This window comes from Diadema antillarum, unplaced genomic scaffold (genome assembly GCF_040938485.1).
Source record: "Diadema antillarum isolate AM-2024a unplaced genomic scaffold, OU_Dant_1.0 seq00001497_RagTag, whole genome shotgun sequence".
Lineage (NCBI taxonomy): Eukaryota > Metazoa > Echinodermata > Echinoidea > Diadematoida > Diadematidae > Diadema > Diadema antillarum.
The window spans coordinates 524,821-543,477 of NW_027272234.1; the positions used below are offsets into that span (position 1 = coordinate 524,821).

Here is an 18,657-nt window from a genome sequence, read left to right on the forward strand (position 1 = left end):
CTCTGAGTCACTGGACTCCTTTGAGGCAGTGTTAGCACGATGGACATTATAGGATCAAAGGCAAGGGCAAAGGTATAGTGCTGGGCCCGGTACTAAAAGAACCAGGACCAGGACCAGAACCCGGACCCGGACCACGGCAGCGGCATGGACGCTTTCAAGACCATGATCAGGAACATGCACAGGAGGGGAAGCATTCTGACGTTCTCTTTTTTTTCATTTGTCAAGCTGCATGTATTTGAAGAGATTGTTTAATCCAATAATGACTTTCCAAGAGTACGTGCAGCAGTCACTACTACCGAAGGGAGTGTATATCTGAGACTGCAAATTTAAGCAATGCTAATTTTTTTAAGAGATTGATGACGAAAGATCAGGGAAAGGAGCGTTGAGAGATGTTAAGATTCCGCTGAGCAATCACCAGTCCCTCTGAGACCGCTAAGAGACTGTTTTGAATACATACGCTGTAGTTCAATACTTGACAGTTACTTGATGGTATTCATGCGACGACCTTGTTAAGATCGCTGAAGGACCACGGCGTTGGTCGAAAGACTATCAAGAAAGACCTTTGGGGGATCTGTCCACGAATGAGGTCCATTAGCTGCCTAACAGCCGTCTCCGTCTCTGAAGAAAGGTGGTTTAATTCAGACTACCGATAATCCTATTGAATATCATGTCAATGTTATCAATGCTGTGAATTGGAAGTGAGTTTGAAGCCGTATGGAACTGGTCTTAAGCGGCAATGTATTTGCGGTTGCCAGGGATAACGTTTGTAATAGCGTGTGCATGAACGTTGAGATACACTGGAATCACCTTATTGGTCTATCATTGAATGCTGAATTTGCAATATAAGAGCCAGAAAAAAACCTGCCAAAACACCAGTAAATATTGGAAGAAAATTGTGTTGTCAATGAATCATCAAAGGCTTAGAAATACTTTAGTTCATGTTGTAAATCTGCATTTAGAAAAAAAAATACACTTTATGCTTTATTTCTTGTTTGCAGATTCTTTCCCGAGTCGGCAAGATGGCTGATGAGCCGGGGTAAAATAGAACGGGCCTCATCCATCATCAAAAAGGTGGCCAAGACGAACAAAGTCAAATTGCCAGATCCGATCTTTTCGGAGAGTGACATTGAAGAAATGGTAACTATGCAGCCTATCTGTTAACTCTATGTAGGACAAGGAATCTTGATTTAAAACGAGATGCCACTTACACGGAAAAAGCGAGGAGAACCTCCTTGGTCACACAATCAGATATAAATGTCAATGAATTTGAGAGTCAAAGGCCTCTCTGTACTTTGTTTAGTGGTGAAAGAATTACCGAAAGGAATGGCAGAAGTTTCTTTGCAATCCGGTATGATATTCAAAACAAAATTGAAGTTCAATCTTTTTTCCTTTATGAGACAATGATAGTGGTTATAGTCACATAGGCAAATTCGATGAGATGACTGATGTTGTTATGGCTTCTCATGTCTCCCGTTGACTTTCGCTTCATTTCGTTCTTTTAGCAATTTAGTGAAAGAAGGAAAAGTGGAACCTATACCTTATATCTGTCCATATATCATTCGTTATTCGCATCTATCGTTCATCTTTCGCATCGAGTCATTTACAGTTATCTTATAATCATGGACCTACTACACATGGACTAGAAACGAAGGTGTTTCTTTGATCCCATTATCACCGCCGCCACCTGATTATGTACATCTTAATGAGTACATTCAGATGTTTGGACAGTAACGATTGTGCAATCATGCATCGCACTGACAAAGAACCGTTTCCCTCATTGCAGTCTTATTTTGCTGAGGTGCCTTTTCAGACTCAACCGCCTTTGTATAAAAACTGATGAAAGGGAGCAGCAAACCTGAAACATGACAGTTTTCCTGCTACAAAATTGAAAATTACTGAAGTGGAAACTTGCGGACAAGCATGTAAAAGGGCTTAATGATAGGACACACATGTCATCTACGGTTACTGTCCATGTTTACTGTGGAACAATGTGCGAAAAATTGGAAAAATTAGATTACAAATCACAACCAACCTTCCATTGCTTTCTATTGTAAAGTACGCGCATTTCGCAAATGAAATTACTTGAGCGATAATTTCCCAATATACACTACAACTGCACATGTATTTTTCTTGATTTAAGAGAATAACTATCTTCTGGGCATATAGTTTTTAGATTTCTCAAAGTGTCGTCATGTTTTTATCCAGGTTGGCTGTCGGCGGTATTTAAAATGCTTTTGTGCCACTTTTGACAGAAACAGGTGCATGAATTAATCAACGAGTGCACGAAAGTCCATGTGTAGTAGGTGCATGTTATAGTCAAGTTTCCAGGAGGGATTCGAGTTGCCAATTCAGTGTGCAAAATCACCCATCCTTTTTGAATTGCGTAAACCAATGTAGATGTGTTGCGAGGCGATTATACTATTGCCTCCTCTATTTAATGTGTAAAATCTATTTAGGGTGGCGACTGATGCAACTAATCGACGATTTCTCGTGTGATGAAATTTTTACTCTTCTGCTTGGTTCTGTGGTACTACACTGACGTCAACTTGTAAAGTCTTGTGGAGCTTGCTCCAAGTTTGTCACTCCGAAGAAAGATATTGTAGAAATTGGTCTAGAAAGGGTTAAGCTGTCTGATAATCTGATAATCGACTATGGTAAATGTAAATGTGCAAATTGTCAACATGATGACCATTTGTACGCAACTGTGACAGGTGCAAATGGTCGCCATGGTGATCATACTCGACTGTCACAGGTGCAAAATGGTCGTCGCGGTGACCATACTCGACTATTAGGACGGGTGCAAATTGTCACCGTGGTGGCGATTTAGCCGTTAAACTGGAGTTTGGACAATTTAGAATTTGCAGTCCGCAACAGTACCCATTGTTATTATCATTATTATCGTTATTATTATTATCGTATTATCATTATTTTGATCAAAATTGATAAATCACGGCTAATATTAAACGATCATAGAGAACTTGCGGAAAAATATCATAATTAAATAGCAGAATAATTGTTTGTAGCCAATGGAGAACGACACCACGGACCTGCTTTCCCATCATTTTTACCCAATATCAAGGTATAACACCGTCAGAACTATTAAAGGGATCGTACAGTTTTGGTTGAGACTTAATTTCGGGTTTCTAACAATTTTTGGTGAGATAATGAGAAACCTCTTATGAAATGTGAAAGAGCATGTAATTCTATGAGGAATTCAACGTTTATTTGATGAAAATTGGGTTTGAAATGGCTGAGATATCCAACAAAGAGCGATTCTAATAAAGTGTGGGACCCACACTTTATTACGATCGCTTTGTTTTACTTTGTTTTTGGATGTTTCAGTCATTCCAAACCCGATTTTCATCAAATAAACTTTGAATTCCACTTGCAAATGGTATGCTCTGTACTATTATTATAAGTGTTTTCTTGGTATCTCGCAAAGAGTTAAAAGCCCAGTTCTCATCTCCACCAATACTGTACCATCCCTTTAATATTTAGGGGGAAAAGCTTTAAATACATCTTGCACTTTGTACTTTCAATTAGGAATATCATCATCGTTCGTCGTTTCTATTTTCTTTTACCCTTTATGCCGTCGTTTCACTTGTAGAAGAAAGGCGAGAAGAAGGGCAATGTTACCGACCTCTTTCGGACCCCAAATCTATGCAAAGAATCGTTTAATCTCATGTTCAACTGGTAAGATAATGGATATGTGCTTGTGTGTGCAAAGTGTGTTTGTGTCTTTGACTTTATGCTTTTTGCCCTGTAATACGCTCAGTGCGTTCATGCATTGTTTGCCGTGGAGTGTTGATGTGTTTATAAATCAAAAATATCTTGACTCTTTAATACGCGCGCCTGTTTTTATTTGTTTGTTTTTCTGGGTTTACATTGCGTGGTTAGTTTTTGCACATGTGACAGCCATTTCCGTTGAAACATGGCGAAGCAAGGTTATAAACAGATAAATCAAATGAAATGAGAGTCATTAAACTCCTTCCTCGTAACAGTCATGGTTTTACGAATCTCAAAGTTCACAAACTTGGTCACGAGAGGTATTGCTATAGTGAAAACTCCAATTGAGAACCTAATTAGGGAACAATCAACCATTGTCTGCTAAGATTCAAGACTCGCTGCTTCTCTTACCATGTCACTCAGTTTCCTTAAATCTTCCCATGAAACGGGTAGACGTAAAGAATTAATTATTAGAGGTATTATGTATTCTAGCGAAGGTTATTACTTGGTAAGTTTTTTTTTTTTCCAAATCAATGTGCCCAACATTCAGTGAAAATACAACACCAAATGATTTCAATGCTCGAACAGTCAAAAGGCTTTACAAAAATAGACTGATGTAGGGCAACTCATCAGCTTTCACAAAGACACGTTGATTTTTATTTTTACCACGTTATAGGCACCAATAAAATTATCAGGTTTTCGAAAAATATTTCCGGCAAAAAAAAAAATGAGAGAGCATCAAAATTTCATGTCCAGTTATATTGATGTTCCTACAATAGACAAAAATAGCATCTTTCTGCTCTACACTCGGGCATTGTGGGTTGAGAAAAACGGAAGTGAAATTCACTGTCTGAACCTAAACGAGCGTTACTGATCCTCAACGTAGGGTACATTATATTTACAAGTCACACTAACTCTCAAAATAAGCATAATTTCGTGAATGAAAGGGATTATTCATAATGATTGTCTTGCACGTACCAAATAATCATTCATGTTTAACTGGTTGCATGTTAGAACAGCGACGTTTCATGTTTCATCCAAAATGTAAAAGAATTTTATATGACCACAACTTAGATGTAACACCCCCGCCCCCTTCCCCCCCCCCCAAAAAAAAAAAAAAAAAAGAAGAAGAAGAAGAAGAAGAAGAAGAAGAAGAAGAACAAGAACAAGAAAAAAGGAAGCTTGTTGGCACTTGATATTGGACCCGATGTATATGGCATTTTGTCCTGATTCATCTCGTTAGACTTATACTGCATAAGGCTCTTTTTTTTTTTTTAATTCTGGCGACGGTGCATTTGACCATTTCCGGCTGAGTCTCTCTTCACATTTATCACTCTGCCCTTCCCCTCCCTGTTAGGTCGGTAGAGAGCCTGGTGTACTACGGTCTCTCCTTGAGCTCGGGCGATTTCGGTGTCAACGCGTACGTGTCGGCCTTTGTGTCAGGAGCAGTGGAGATTCCCGCCTACATTAGCTCCGTCTTCGCCCTGGAGTACTTCGGGCGGCGCCGCTCGACTTGCGGCTACCTCCTGCTGGCTGGCATTGCTTGCATCATCGCCATATTCTGTCGTGAGTCACTCGAGGAATCAATTCTGTTTTGTCCCAACTAAAATTTAGTAAATATTATTGTTGTTGTTGTCATTTCAGGATTGGCAAATAACGAACTCAACTTAAGTTAAATCCGCTCCAGTATATCACACTGCTAGTGACTGCAGAGCGATCTACCGCGTACCGCACCATAATAGTAATTTATTACAGCGAATGATATTATTGATAGAGTTACATTCATCAAACAATAAAAGTCACTGTTTTCGTATGATGGAAAGATTGGTGATATTATATTTGATCAAGAAAATATTGATTTTGCGTTTGGCTGTATCGTAAAGTCCACAGAAAATAATGATTCAAGCAGCATTGTTCTTTGCAACTGATTGACAAATTGCCCTACATCGACGTAAATAAGCACTGAATTCATCAGTGTTTTAGCAGTAGCCATGATAAAAATCATGGGCGTACATACACGAGCAGGATTCGAACCTACGACCTCCTGATCACCGGACAGGCTTCATCTCCACAAGACCACCGAGCTTCCGCCCGAAAGCAAGTGTTGGTTCTAATCCTTATAGCATGCAGCGGGTATACTGCTTTGTTATTCAAATTCATGAATTTTTTTCGTCGAGATGTTTTCATTGCAACTGATTGACAAATTGCCCTACATCGACGTATTTGAATAAGCATTGTTCTTGTTGTTTTGTTTTCTTGTTTTTTACAATGAAATAAAATGATATGTTTCAACGTAGGGCCTAATGTCAAATGTTTGCTACATGGCTCAGTGTAAAGTGTGACAAATGGGGTAATATCAAAGGCTTCAGAGAATATTATGTTGATGAAACATCTCTGAGTTTTCTCACAACTCCAATTATTGCCAATTGATTTGATACTGCACTCCGCATTCCATGAATAAAGATTATTGTGTTAGCAATCTTAGCATGCTTACAACTACAAACTTTGTTGTCTTCACGTTATGAAATTATGAAAAATTTATTCGTCCATATCCTTCTTTTTTGAATATCTGTTTAAGACCCTATGAAGCATTACTTCTGAATGGCATAAATCAACCATTATGAAAAAACATATGCTTTGTGTTATCGACATAAATTTGAGCCTGAATTCAATTCCAAAAACATTTCAGCCATTCTGCAGCCCTATACCAACACATATACATTTTTATTTCATTAGATTTGTTTGAATTAACCTTGATAATTATACTGGGAATTCATTATGTATTTTGTTCATCAAACTAGGAAATACATTTACCGTTGATTTATTGTGATTTTTATGGAAAATGCAAAAAATTATTCGAACTGAAACTAAAAATGAAAATGCTGCAGCTCAAATTCAAGCCATACACTGTGAGCACTCTGGCGCCGTTTATACACCACATTAGGGCGATCATAATATCTGCTGAGGCAACTTCCATCTCTAATCTACCTTAAATAGTTGTGTGTGGCCTCGATGGGGTGACGTGCACCTTGTCAATCCAATAAAAGACTATGATATTTGTATGTGCCGCGCTTGCACACACAGTATGACGTTTAAACGGCATCAAAGTGCAGTCTGTCGATAGGGCCTACTATATACAGAAAGCCTTTTCTCGAACGGCAAGTGCCTCCAAGTCACATCCCGTAGACTATTAACACTGAGCGCGAGACCGTTTGGAGATTTCTTAAGGCAGAGTATGAATTTGGTTTTGTATGAATTGTATGAATTTGGTTGAGTCCAAAGAAGCCTTGTATTCCTGGTTCTCGGATATTTCTGAAAGAAACGTATGGATGAAGGAGGCATTTTTTTTTTTCTGCTGAATCAAATTCGGCAATTCAGGATCCCCTCGTCTTTTGGGTTTGTGACGACTGAATTCATGGATCGATTTTTTTTTTCTGCCTCAGTATTTTGAGGTGGTAAATATCACTTTCTGTCCAAATCCGATCATTCCTTTCTTAAAATTATTTGGTATTACTTTGATTGTGTAACGCCATACGAGGATTTGTAGAGTTAAGCCCTGTTTTAACAGATCTTACTCCGACAATATCGAGACAAAGTCCAAAGAACAAAAATCCCTCGTTTCGTGCAATAAAACCACAGGAAAGAGCGAGGGGTACCGCTTTGATACACACACCGAAAACCTTCTCCAGGTAGGTTTCCCTAGCAACCAACCCGTTCACGCGCGAAGGGGGTGTGAAGACAATCCATGCACGATTATGATCGGCGAACGGTGTGTCATTCTGTTTGGACTATTGGTCATGCGTGTTGAGTGTATCAAAGGAATGTTACGGCGAGAGAGTTTTAACAGAAGTGTTGTAGGGATAATTTTGATTTATAATTACCCTATCTGGCTTGGGTAGAATTTGGCAAAGATTACTGCCACAAAGTCCGAGCGACATTGTGCCCTGACCGTTTTGACAGGTCGGGTAAAAAAAAAAAATAAGAAAGAAAGAATGAATGAAAGAAAGAGAGAGAGAGAGAGAGAGAGAGAGAGAGATTATCCGCGTTGTCTCAGTAATTCTGGTTTTGAAAGGATCTGATAATATGTATTAAATGAGACTAAAGAGTATTTAAAGCGATGCTAATGTGCTTGTGTTTCCCCCTGTTAATCTTTAGCAATTGGGCCGTTGAGGGCGACGTTTGCCATGGTCGGAAAGTTCGGGGTGTCGGCTTCTTTCAGTATCATCTACATGTACACGGCTGAGTTGTATCCAACGCCAGTCAGGTAATTATGATATCATGCATGGGTCAAGCCGTCCCCACACCTTAAAGAATTAATATGAGTCATTGAAATAGATTTGCAGTAACCCCACTGAATTCCAGGATTTTGAGGGTGGGGCAGCGGGCCGGACCAACCACAGGGGACTTATCACAATTATTATAACTGTCATGTGCCATGACCTCTGATAGGGAGCTTTGACAGCTATAACAGTTCAGTCGACCCAGATTACCTCAGCTTCGCAGGTATAACGTTATCTTTTAATGAATATTTAAGATTACAATCTTAATTACTTTGCTTTGATGAAAAGAACAATAATGGATGATGATAACAGTACTGATAAAATGCTTGTGATGTTAGTCATAATTATGACAATAATAACATAATAGTATAATAACATGCAAAATACCTGGAGTATACTCCTTACAATCATTGCACACGATGCACTACCTCACTGTGCCTCAACTTTATTAAGACAGGTCAATTTTGTTGTTTGATCTCTTAAAAACTCTAGGTAGGTATTTAACATGTTAATAAAACATACATATTACAAACTTGAACAAACAAAACAACCCAACAAAGTCAAACCAAACCAACCAAAGCGCGTACATGAAGGAGTCGTTTAAGATGGTAACCAGACTGATTAGCTAGTATGATGTGGTATCAATGTAATACTCATATGAGTACATCAAATAACATTAATGATGCAGTGAATGTGTGCCTGAACAAATAACGTGGAAGTATAGCAGTATCGACAGCCAAGCACTCTTACATAATAACAATAATGTCTACCAACTTGTCTTAGACCCGCAAATGCACCCACAGGGATATTATTTACTAATGTATTTCGTTCTAATTCTGCCTATGCACAAGTCATTCCCAACGCCAATCCTATTCTATTTATTCACAGTGTCAGTCAACGCCATATCAATTTGGTGGTTCTGATAAGAGTTAATTGTAAACACGAATATTGTGTCTGGTTATGCTTAGGACCGTTGGTCTTGGGGTTTGCTCCATGGCGTCTCGGATCGGTGGTATCCTCGCTCCGACCATTCGCATCCTGGGTCGCACCTGGAAGCCACTTCCGTCAATCATCTTCGGCCTGTCAAGCATTTCAGCTGGCCTCTTGGCTCTGCTCCTGCCTGAGACTCGAGGACGCAAACTTCCAGAGACCATCGAGGAAGGGGAAAACTTAAGGTATACAAACGTCACATTAGAATTATCGATTTTCGTCACAGCCGCGTAAGGCGGAAGGAAGACATAGGTGACACTTTTACGTCGTTGTCGTCGTCTTTGGCGGCGTCGTCGTTGGCATTATCAACTATATTATGTAAAATATACTCTCTCTGATTTTCCACTCCTTTGAGTTGATCACAAAACCAACACCACATGTTAATAACCTACAATTCCGGTCAAATTCGAATATCGGTGCAGTCCGACAAGGTCAAACGTCAGTGAATTTGTCCGTATAAGCTCTGTACCCAGTATTGCTGTGTGCTCTCAATCATAATTATTCCACAGATTTGAGCTATGGTCACCAAACTCACACTCCTTGTACCTAATCGTTATATGCCGTTCAAGCTTGAGTATGGGTGCAGTCCGACAAAGTTAAAGGTGAAAATATCAATGGAGTTTCCCTCAAGAAACACTGTAATATCAGTATTGTGGTGTACTCTCAATAACTTTCCACACATTTGAGCTTTTACCATCAAACGCACGACACAGGTACATGACGGAACAATGTCAGCCAAGTTCGAATATTGATGAATTCTGACAAGGTTAAAGGTCATAATGTAAAATGAACTTACCCTGATTTAAGGGCGATATGCCTAGAGTGTGTGTTCTCAATTAACTTTCTACCGCTTTGAGCTATGACCACAAAAGTCACACGCAAGTACATCGCCTAAAATGCCAGTCAAGTTCGAATGGTTAAACAGGCCAGCGGGCTTTTTTTGCTATGCTAAACCGGGGGGGGGGACTCCCCCTCCCCCAGATTTCGGCCATCAGTCTCGCGATTGCGACGAAATTTGGTAGGCTCGACACCCACATCGTATTCTACAAGATTGTATCTTGAAATGTTTTTAGATTATCAATTTCAAATTTTAATCAACTCATTATGCAAATTTTGCCCAACATCTTAATTTAATCTGTTAAAAACATCAAACTGATGAATAGCAAAAATACGTTTTATGAGTTTCATAACAGAGCACTGTTTTCCTTAGGAAATGTACACAAAATCACAAGTTGGCATTAATCATGGGCAGAATGTGTTGATAAAGCAACCTTAATTTCAGCTTAATCTGATAATCTCGTCATTGTCGTTGCTCCGGTGGTTTACATCAAGTTTTTGTCCTATTCATCGCACACCTAGCTACCACGGCTTGGTAAAGATTAGGTGCTTGAATAGACCCTGTAATTCAGGGTCTCTTTGATCACTTCGCACTCTTCCAGAGTATGTACTTTTTCCCAATATTTACATGTAGATAGGTTAGGAGAGTCCATTTGAATTGAGTTATACATCATTTTAAGGTTCTTTCAGAATCTGCTCTTAACTAAAAATCCATGTCTGGTGACTTTTTGTTGGTTTTGTGATGCAGGGTCACAAATACTGAGACTGTTTTGGGGTGACGTAGCGTTATGAAACTGGGCGTGGCTTCATTTTTTTTAAGTTGAGCTTTCAGTCCACATTTTGTCCCTCCCCCGCCCTCCCCCCCCCCCAAAAAAAGGGGGGGGGGATACAGAAACAAGATTCATTTACAGGATGTAAACATTTAAATTAAACCAAAAGGGGGATGGGTTTCTTCGTCGTAACGAAATTTGTCACCTCCTGCTTTTGGAAAAGTAATTTTAATAGCCTACGCATCTATCGGATGGAGTAACGAAAAGTAAATTTTGGGAGGTTGTTCGACCATTTATATTCTCAAAGTGGATATTGAACCTACTAGAGACTGGTCAAAAGATTACAAGTAGCCAGCGCAGCTGCAGTGATTGTTTGCATTATTTGCAGCTATCAATGTGTGGTCCAATATTATGAAAGGACATGTGTGTCCTCGCTGCCCTCGTTTTAGTACTTTCTATACAGTGATTATAGTCTTAGGTCAGAGGATAGACCTAAGCCTTTTTGACAATGCTTTGAATTGCCCGATACGATATCCCCACTTGAATTGGAGGCATTGCTAAAGTATCGGATTGTGCAGTACGCTTCCCAAAGGTTTGCTGTGATGAAGTCGTGTAGCATCATCTTGATATATTGATACAGAACCCTTTTGTTTAGTTCAGGCACGTCAAGGATTTATCAAACTCCCTCTACTCTTTTTTTTGGGGGGGGGGAATTAAGAAGATCTCTGCAATAAATCACCTTTTTTAATGAATGGCGGCACTTCTTGTTTCCCTTCCAAATCTTGGCTCTTTCTTCATGCAGCACTGATGCACTGAAATGAATGTAGCGGTTTTCTCTTTACGAGGGGCTCTAGGTTTAGCAGTTCATTTCAATGACGTGACATTGACCACCCCTCAAAATTAGTGGAACTTGAGATATTTTTCCTAACTCCTCTTTGATACTCTCATACCTTAATTATGGAATTTCAGCTTGGGGCAATACTCATCAGACGCTACTGAATAGAGTGTTATTACTGCAAAAGAAAGCCCTCCGTATCATTTCCAATTCTTCCACACATTCCCATACAAATGCATTGTTTGACTGTTATGAGCTATTGAAAATCAATGAATTATTTTTATTTAGCTTAGGTCAATCTATGTATATGTATGATAACAGTTTACTCTCACCTATCTTTGGTTCTATGTTCAAAAAAAAAAGTCAATAATTCCATAATTACCCCATCCGACGCTCTAAACGAGTTTCATTTACCACTTCTTCGAACGATTCTAGCAAAGCATACATTTATTTACACTGGACCAAATTATTGGAATTCCCTGAATCATGATTTAAAATCTGCTCCTTCTATATACTCATTCAAAAGGAGATTGAAGTTTTTTCTCTTACAATCCTACAATGACGACTCCCAGAATCAGATTAGTTTATAGGCTTACTTTGTTACCCGTCCGCAATATCTGCATTGCCGTTCTTTTTATTGTTACTATTACTTAAGCCTTGACTATAAGATCTTTTTTAACCTATACTTCGCAGTTGAAGGGTTTGTTCTATATTCTTTTTTTCTTCTTTTTCATCTTCTCTTTCTTCCTCAAACCTCCGAGGATCGTTGTCTTTGTCTTTGTCTTTGTTGCATATTCCTGTCCATTCTGTTACCTCTTTATCAGGCTATAGTCTTGTTTCCTCTTGTGGCGTCTAGTCAGTTTTTTTTCCTATCATAGTCTTGTTGCTGTCTCAGTCCTGTTTTATGCTCATTACTCTGTTTCTCGTTGTTTTTTGTATAACTGTTTGTCCGTCTGTCTCTTAGTGGGCTGCCAAACTTTTTAGTGACAAACTTTTTGTGCCGATTTGTAGTTGTCTTCAATTCAATCTTTGCATCGGGCTTCTAATACAAGAGGGACCCACACTCTACAAACTTTGTCTTTTTAGTGGGTCCCTCCGTTTTTTTCACACAGTGCATATATTGACAACTATTTCATTTTCGTTACCTCAGCAACTATTGTAATGTATCGCTACTGTTAGTTTTTTTCTATTATTGTTGTTTTCTCTGTACAATTGTATGCATTGTTTCTTTCACTCAAGAAAGTGAGATTTATGTTTGTATATTGTGGAAAAAACGAATAAATTTGAACTTGAACTTGAAATTTGAACTTGAACTTGAAAAAAAAAATTGACTCCTAGCAACCTGCGACAACAGCTTGCACTGAACCTATGGCTTCATGTAAAAACACCAAAAAAAAAACACCAAAAAAAAAAAAAAAACACCAACACTTGAACGTAAGAGTTCAAATCAAGCCTGATTTGAACTCCTACTTAAACGTAGGAGTTCAAATCAGGCTTTGATTACTGTTACTGACAAGAGGTAATATCTATCCCTGCCTTATGAAAGTTTTAAGCCAAGTGTCCTTTCATTGTGGTAGGAAAGTAAAAAAGTGTTGAATTTTCTTTTATTTTCTTTATTTTGTTGTGCTACTGTATACAACACCAAGATTTTTTTGTAGTCTTTATCTAGCAATGGCTGTATCGAAACTTGAAAAAAAAAAAACATTAAACGGATTGTCCAATTTTCTTAAAACTTCATGATGTGTTTACTTATTAATTGCTTTGTACTCAATCCATAGTGATATGTGGGTTTCACCTCCCTTCAGGTTACAGCTTTCTCTCAAGAACATGACTTTATCGTTGGTGCAAACGGGCACTGAATGCCTGTTTATCACAAACAGGACAAAACAAAGAACAAAGAGAAAAAATCTGATTCTACAGAATGTAACCGGGTAATGATAAGGGCACATTTTCGGAGGCGTAAAACCTTCCACATATCTAACTGCCCTCACGAGGGCTTCATTCGTCTCCCATAATGGCATAGGCAATATACTTCTAGTTTAGGCAGTTAATGTCGTATCCAGTCCATATTTACATGTATGCTATATTGTACTGTATCCTGTGAGTCTGACGGTATAAGCGATGAATCTCCTGAATTGACAGTTTGACAGTCCATTATCAAATGTGTATTTTTCCCCCCTTTAGGAACTCTCCTCTGGACACTTATGTCGAAGTTCCTACCAAGGATATCCAGAATATGAACGGCACAAAAGTGGAAGCCAAGGCAGAAAATGGCGTAGCCTAAACGATCTCTGGAGTGTGGATTAAAAATATTGTAAACACTTTTTAACATGGGTAACAGCACTAATGGATATCATGATCAGGTAAAGGTTTGATAATTTGGGATTAGGCATAGGAGCTGGGATTACTGGTAAGCATAATGCATATTTTGTGAAATATGAAATTAACAACAGAGTCAGTTTTTCGTGACTATAAGTTGCTTAGATACTTCTGTATTAACCTTCCTTGATTAAGCGGTAGAATGTAGGTATAAATTCATATAGTAATTTTGTTTTGCCTATCGATGCTCTGACAATTAATGTCGTATATTATGGGACTATGGAATTTCACCAATGGCGACTTCTGACAATCTGACTGGTGATATTTTCTGTCTGTTAATGTGTCTTATTTCTTTCACACGCTTTAATAAGGGACCGCGGAACATAAGAATGTATAGACTGAACCATTAGAAATCCATGGATGTCTTCTGCGATTTTTGTTTCTATTCTTTTTTTTAATATTTTGCTGCATATCATTGAGCGAAAAAAGGGGAAGGGGTGCAGCCCTCCCCCCGTTCCGCGGCCTCTGTTAAATTGCATGAGATGTTCTGACAGTGCTGCATAAACACTTAATTTTAAAACTTACATTACATCCATTGATTTGAATAGATTCGAATCCTTATAAGCAGGACGAAAGGTCTTGAGTCTGTCCGTAGGGTGAGATTTCACGGAGCACGCGAACGATTTGCGAAGGACGCGAATGACAAAATCCAACATTCGGAAAAGTTTTTCTCCGAATGTGGTCCGATAATGAAGCTGAAAACTATTCTTGCGCAATTTGTGCAAAGTTTCCAAGACGTATGTGCGAATGTCGTGTGTATCATTGCTAAAATACAGTATGTTACGTACACGGAGAACACGTGACGGAAATGCGAACAACGAAAATTTTTCAATAATCATGGTAGAAAATGTACCCAAGGAGAGGTGGAAGCTGTCTTGAGTTGATTTTTTTTCTTTCCTCTATTTCTCCTTTCTTTTTCTCTCTTTTCTCTATCGTGTGCTTGCCTACATTTTTTTTCCCCTAGGACCTATCTCCACTAGTAAAGCATTTGATTTTTTTTTTTGCAGTTCCTCCAATATTTATAATCTCTATAGTCCAAATGAAATTTTACATACTTTAGATTAATTTTGAGTGTATTCTGCGATTTTTCTTTTTTGTATATCAAACATTAAATAATCATTTCTCTTTGCTAGTCTTTAATTTCTTTTGTTACTATAGTTGTTAATAATTGTTTGATGTTTAGATGTATGCTACGATTTTTATTTGTAGAAAACGTATAGGTCATACATCCCCCAAACGTGCGCTAAACGTTCGCGAGAATGTCTCAAAAGGTACGCGAACAGTTTGCGATTACGTCGTAAAATGATCGGAAAAACTTCTCAGATTTCGCGTAACATACGCGAGACATTCTCCAAAGTTTCGGAGTCTGTTTGGGGTTTCACGAACATTTTGCGAACATCGTGCGTGTCTTGCGAAGGTCTTGCGCATATGACGAGGCTTTAAAGACACTTTCGAGAACAATTCACGAGCAAATCACGACTAAGCGTGCGGAAAAGGTGCGCAAAAAATTTGAAACTTTTTTGAAATTCTCGCCGAAGTAAGAACGGCATTCGCGAACAATTGACGACGCTTCCGAACCCTCACGTTGGTTTGGCGATCTTTCGCAGACTAAAATACGAATGCTGGATTTTGCCATTCGCGTCCTTCGCAAATCGTTCGCGTGCTCCGTGAACTCACACCCTTAAGGACAATCCTGTGAGGATAAAGCGTTTGTAAAGCGATGTAGAGTGCAAGATAGGTTGAACCGTGAACATCGCGATTGATAGCCCGTGGTCTTGTCCACTAAGACACAATTACAGCTCCTCAGTGGATAATTGATTCCGCAAGAGTGGATAGAATTCGGCTCTTTGAACAGACTTTGTTAAGCCCTTCCATAGAAGGTGTTCAGGTAGCGAAAGTGGAATTGTACATGTATGGAGGGTAGGGCGTGATTACAGAGACTTACGCCCTAAATATATACTAAAGAAGCCGTTGCTTTTCGGTATTGTTGTTTTCTTAAGTACCGACGCTACCCCATGGCATTCATGCGTAATTTCTATAGAAGTGGTTTTGTTGTAAAAGTGGATCAATTGTTGCATTGATCAGTGTGAAGTACTTTCAAACTATCTCACTCATTCCAACGGAAGCAACAATAACAACAACAGAAACACATCACCAAGGAGGTCTTAAGTATATCCGTCCTATCAAGCATTCTATACTGCACCTGAACTGTATCTGATTGGATGCACTGTTACAACGTTTACTCTTGGATTTTTATTAAACCTTTACAGATAGCTTGCCTCTCGTATATGTGACTATACCCAACTCAAAACCCTTTTAAAAATAATGTAATTAGGATTCTCTGTCAATTGACCAAATATGTGATTGGGCTTGACAGACTCCATTTTTTTTTTCCTTCTGAACCTATACTGTCAAAATTATTGCGGCTTAAAACAAAACTGAAAAATTAAGGCGAAATTTCGTTTGTACACAACCAACCAAAGAAAACTATAGCTTGCGTGAGCTTTCGCCTACTGTCTGTAGGCTTCATCAGACTGGCGTTGACTCGCCGTAGATGGGGTGTAGGCAGTCCTACGGTCCGAGAGAATGGGAATGTACACTATACTCAGTACGCTGAAGATACCTTTGTATTGCCCCTCGTCACGATTCATCATACAATGGTATTGTGTTCGCGCCCCCGCTGTATGTGGATAGCCTCTCTTATCCAACGTATGAATTTATTGATGTCTTTGGACACAATCTTGCTCTTTTTCCAGTCAATGATGTGGTTTTCCTGCACCACGTGATCACTTATGGTTGACTTTTTATGAGATCTGCCTCCTTCTTTTTAGCCCTTGTGATTATATGTCTTCTCCAGTGACTCTGCCTCTTTTTGGTGTTCTGACTTCCTGACTCCAAATTTTCTGCACGTCTCCCCGATGTAAACCTTGGTTCTTCCCATTCTCTCGGACTGTAAGACTGCCTACACCCCATCTACGGCGAGTCAAGGCCAGTCTGATGAAGCCTGCAGACAGTAGGCAAAAGCTCACGCAAGGTATATAGTTTTCTTTGGTTGTGTAAAAACGAAATTTCACCTTAATTAGAGAATTACCAATCAGATGAACCTCTTCCAAAAACTGACAATTATTGTGCATAGCACGCCCTTTCTTTGTTCTTTGATTTTGCACCTCCTAACTCTGTCTGTATTTGAATCTCTTTTTGAGTAGGTAGAAAGATGGTCCAATTAACAAGTTATACGTGTATACATTGTATATCATTTTAAAGTTTAGAGCTTTCTCTTTCAAACGAAGAAATGTATAAAGTTCAATTATAGGGCGCTAAGATAGTTGGCTTTTACATGGCATCTTCCCGACGTGACCCCCCCCCCCCCCCCCTCCCCGTACTAATGGACACAAGTGTGATTTCGCTAACGTAAAAAGGGAAGAATTAAAAACAAAATGATAATAATTTTGAAAAATGCATGGAATTTATCATTTTCAACCACTGGAACAAAATGACCAGAAAAAAGCGCTTGCTGATCATCGAAAGATGTAAATATTTACAAGATAGCATGGAATTATTATTTTTGGTTTCTAGCCAGGGTTGACTTTTAATATCAAAAGTTCTGGAGTATGTGACATCAAGCCGCGGTCTGCCTCATGCTGTGATTGCAACTCAGTCTTGTTGGCCAAACTTTTAGTGTTCTCCGTAATGGAGACAGAACGAGAATACCGGACATGTACAAACATGTATTACTATACTTGCTTTATAATTTGTTTTTGAATATGTTTTGCATTGATTTCTATATATTTGTATGTATATTACAATAAACATGGTGCAAAGAGGACGAGACATGTGCATTTTATGTGTTTATTGTAGGAAGTGATCTCATGGAGACGTACCTTTCGCAAAGACTGATTTGAGTTCGTTTTATTTCTGCATTCCATCAACAGGAAAAAATATAACAGGAATGATTCATCTACGTATTAAAAAATATGAATACAATACGCATACAAATCACACACTGTGCATTCAGTGTAGTTATAAACACGGACAATTCACACAGAAAGTACCGGTAATGCAGTAGACAGCATTACAGAACAGATGCTCTTGGTGGTGGACTATAAGAGGAATGTATAATCGGCAGCTGGTTGAAGACACCATTGCCACCCCACCACTTGCTGGAATGAGCGGCTGCTGCCTAACATGTATATATATATATATATATATATATATATATATATATATATATATATATGTATCTCTCTCTCTCTCTCTCTCTCTCTATATATATATATATATATATATATATATATATATTATATATACATATATACATATATATATATATATATATATATATATATATATATATAGAGAGAGAGAGAGAGAGAGAGAGAGAGAGAGAGAAGGGGTCCCGAACGTGTACAGCTTGAACCAGTGTAGCTCCTTCTTTTTTTCAGTGCGAGAAGATTTTAAAGGGCATTCACGGACGGAGCTAGTTAAACGTAAAACATGTAGTTTATTTCCAAACATGTAGTTTATTTCCAAACATGTAGTTTATTTCCAAGCTTTCGGTCTTTCATCGAAAGCATAATTATGATCACCATATATACATATATATATATACAGGGCTCGACACTAACGGTGGCCCGGTGGCCTGGGGCCACCAAAAATGAAAGTCGGGCCACCAAATTTCAAAAAAAAAAAAAAGAGGCAAATTTGGTGGCCACCAACATTTTTTTGAAAACTATGTCAATAAATTCGTAACTTTTTGCGCAGGAAATTAGCCGTTAAATTTGTTCAAAGGATGGATGAAAAGGACTGAATGAATGCCTGAGAGTGAGTGTTGCAAGTTTGT

General features: G+C 38.6%; 1 protein-coding gene across 1 annotated transcript in view; it reads left to right on the top strand.

The window, feature by feature from the left end:
* The window catches only part of LOC139710083 (organic cation transporter protein-like), a 73,995-nt gene extending 60,273 nt beyond the window's left edge, over nt 1–13,722 (top strand). Inside the window, exons 7-12 of the mRNA XM_071622027.1 lie at nt 999–1,137; nt 3,608–3,693; nt 5,084–5,292; nt 7,882–7,990; nt 8,975–9,181; nt 13,623–13,722. Of these exons, the coding sequence (XP_071478128.1) occupies nt 999–1,137; nt 3,608–3,693; nt 5,084–5,292; nt 7,882–7,990; nt 8,975–9,181; nt 13,623–13,722 (850 nt within the window). The remainder of the gene's footprint in view (nt 1–998; nt 1,138–3,607; nt 3,694–5,083; nt 5,293–7,881; nt 7,991–8,974; nt 9,182–13,622) is intronic.
* The last annotated feature ends 4,935 nt before the right edge of the window (nt 13,723–18,657 follow it).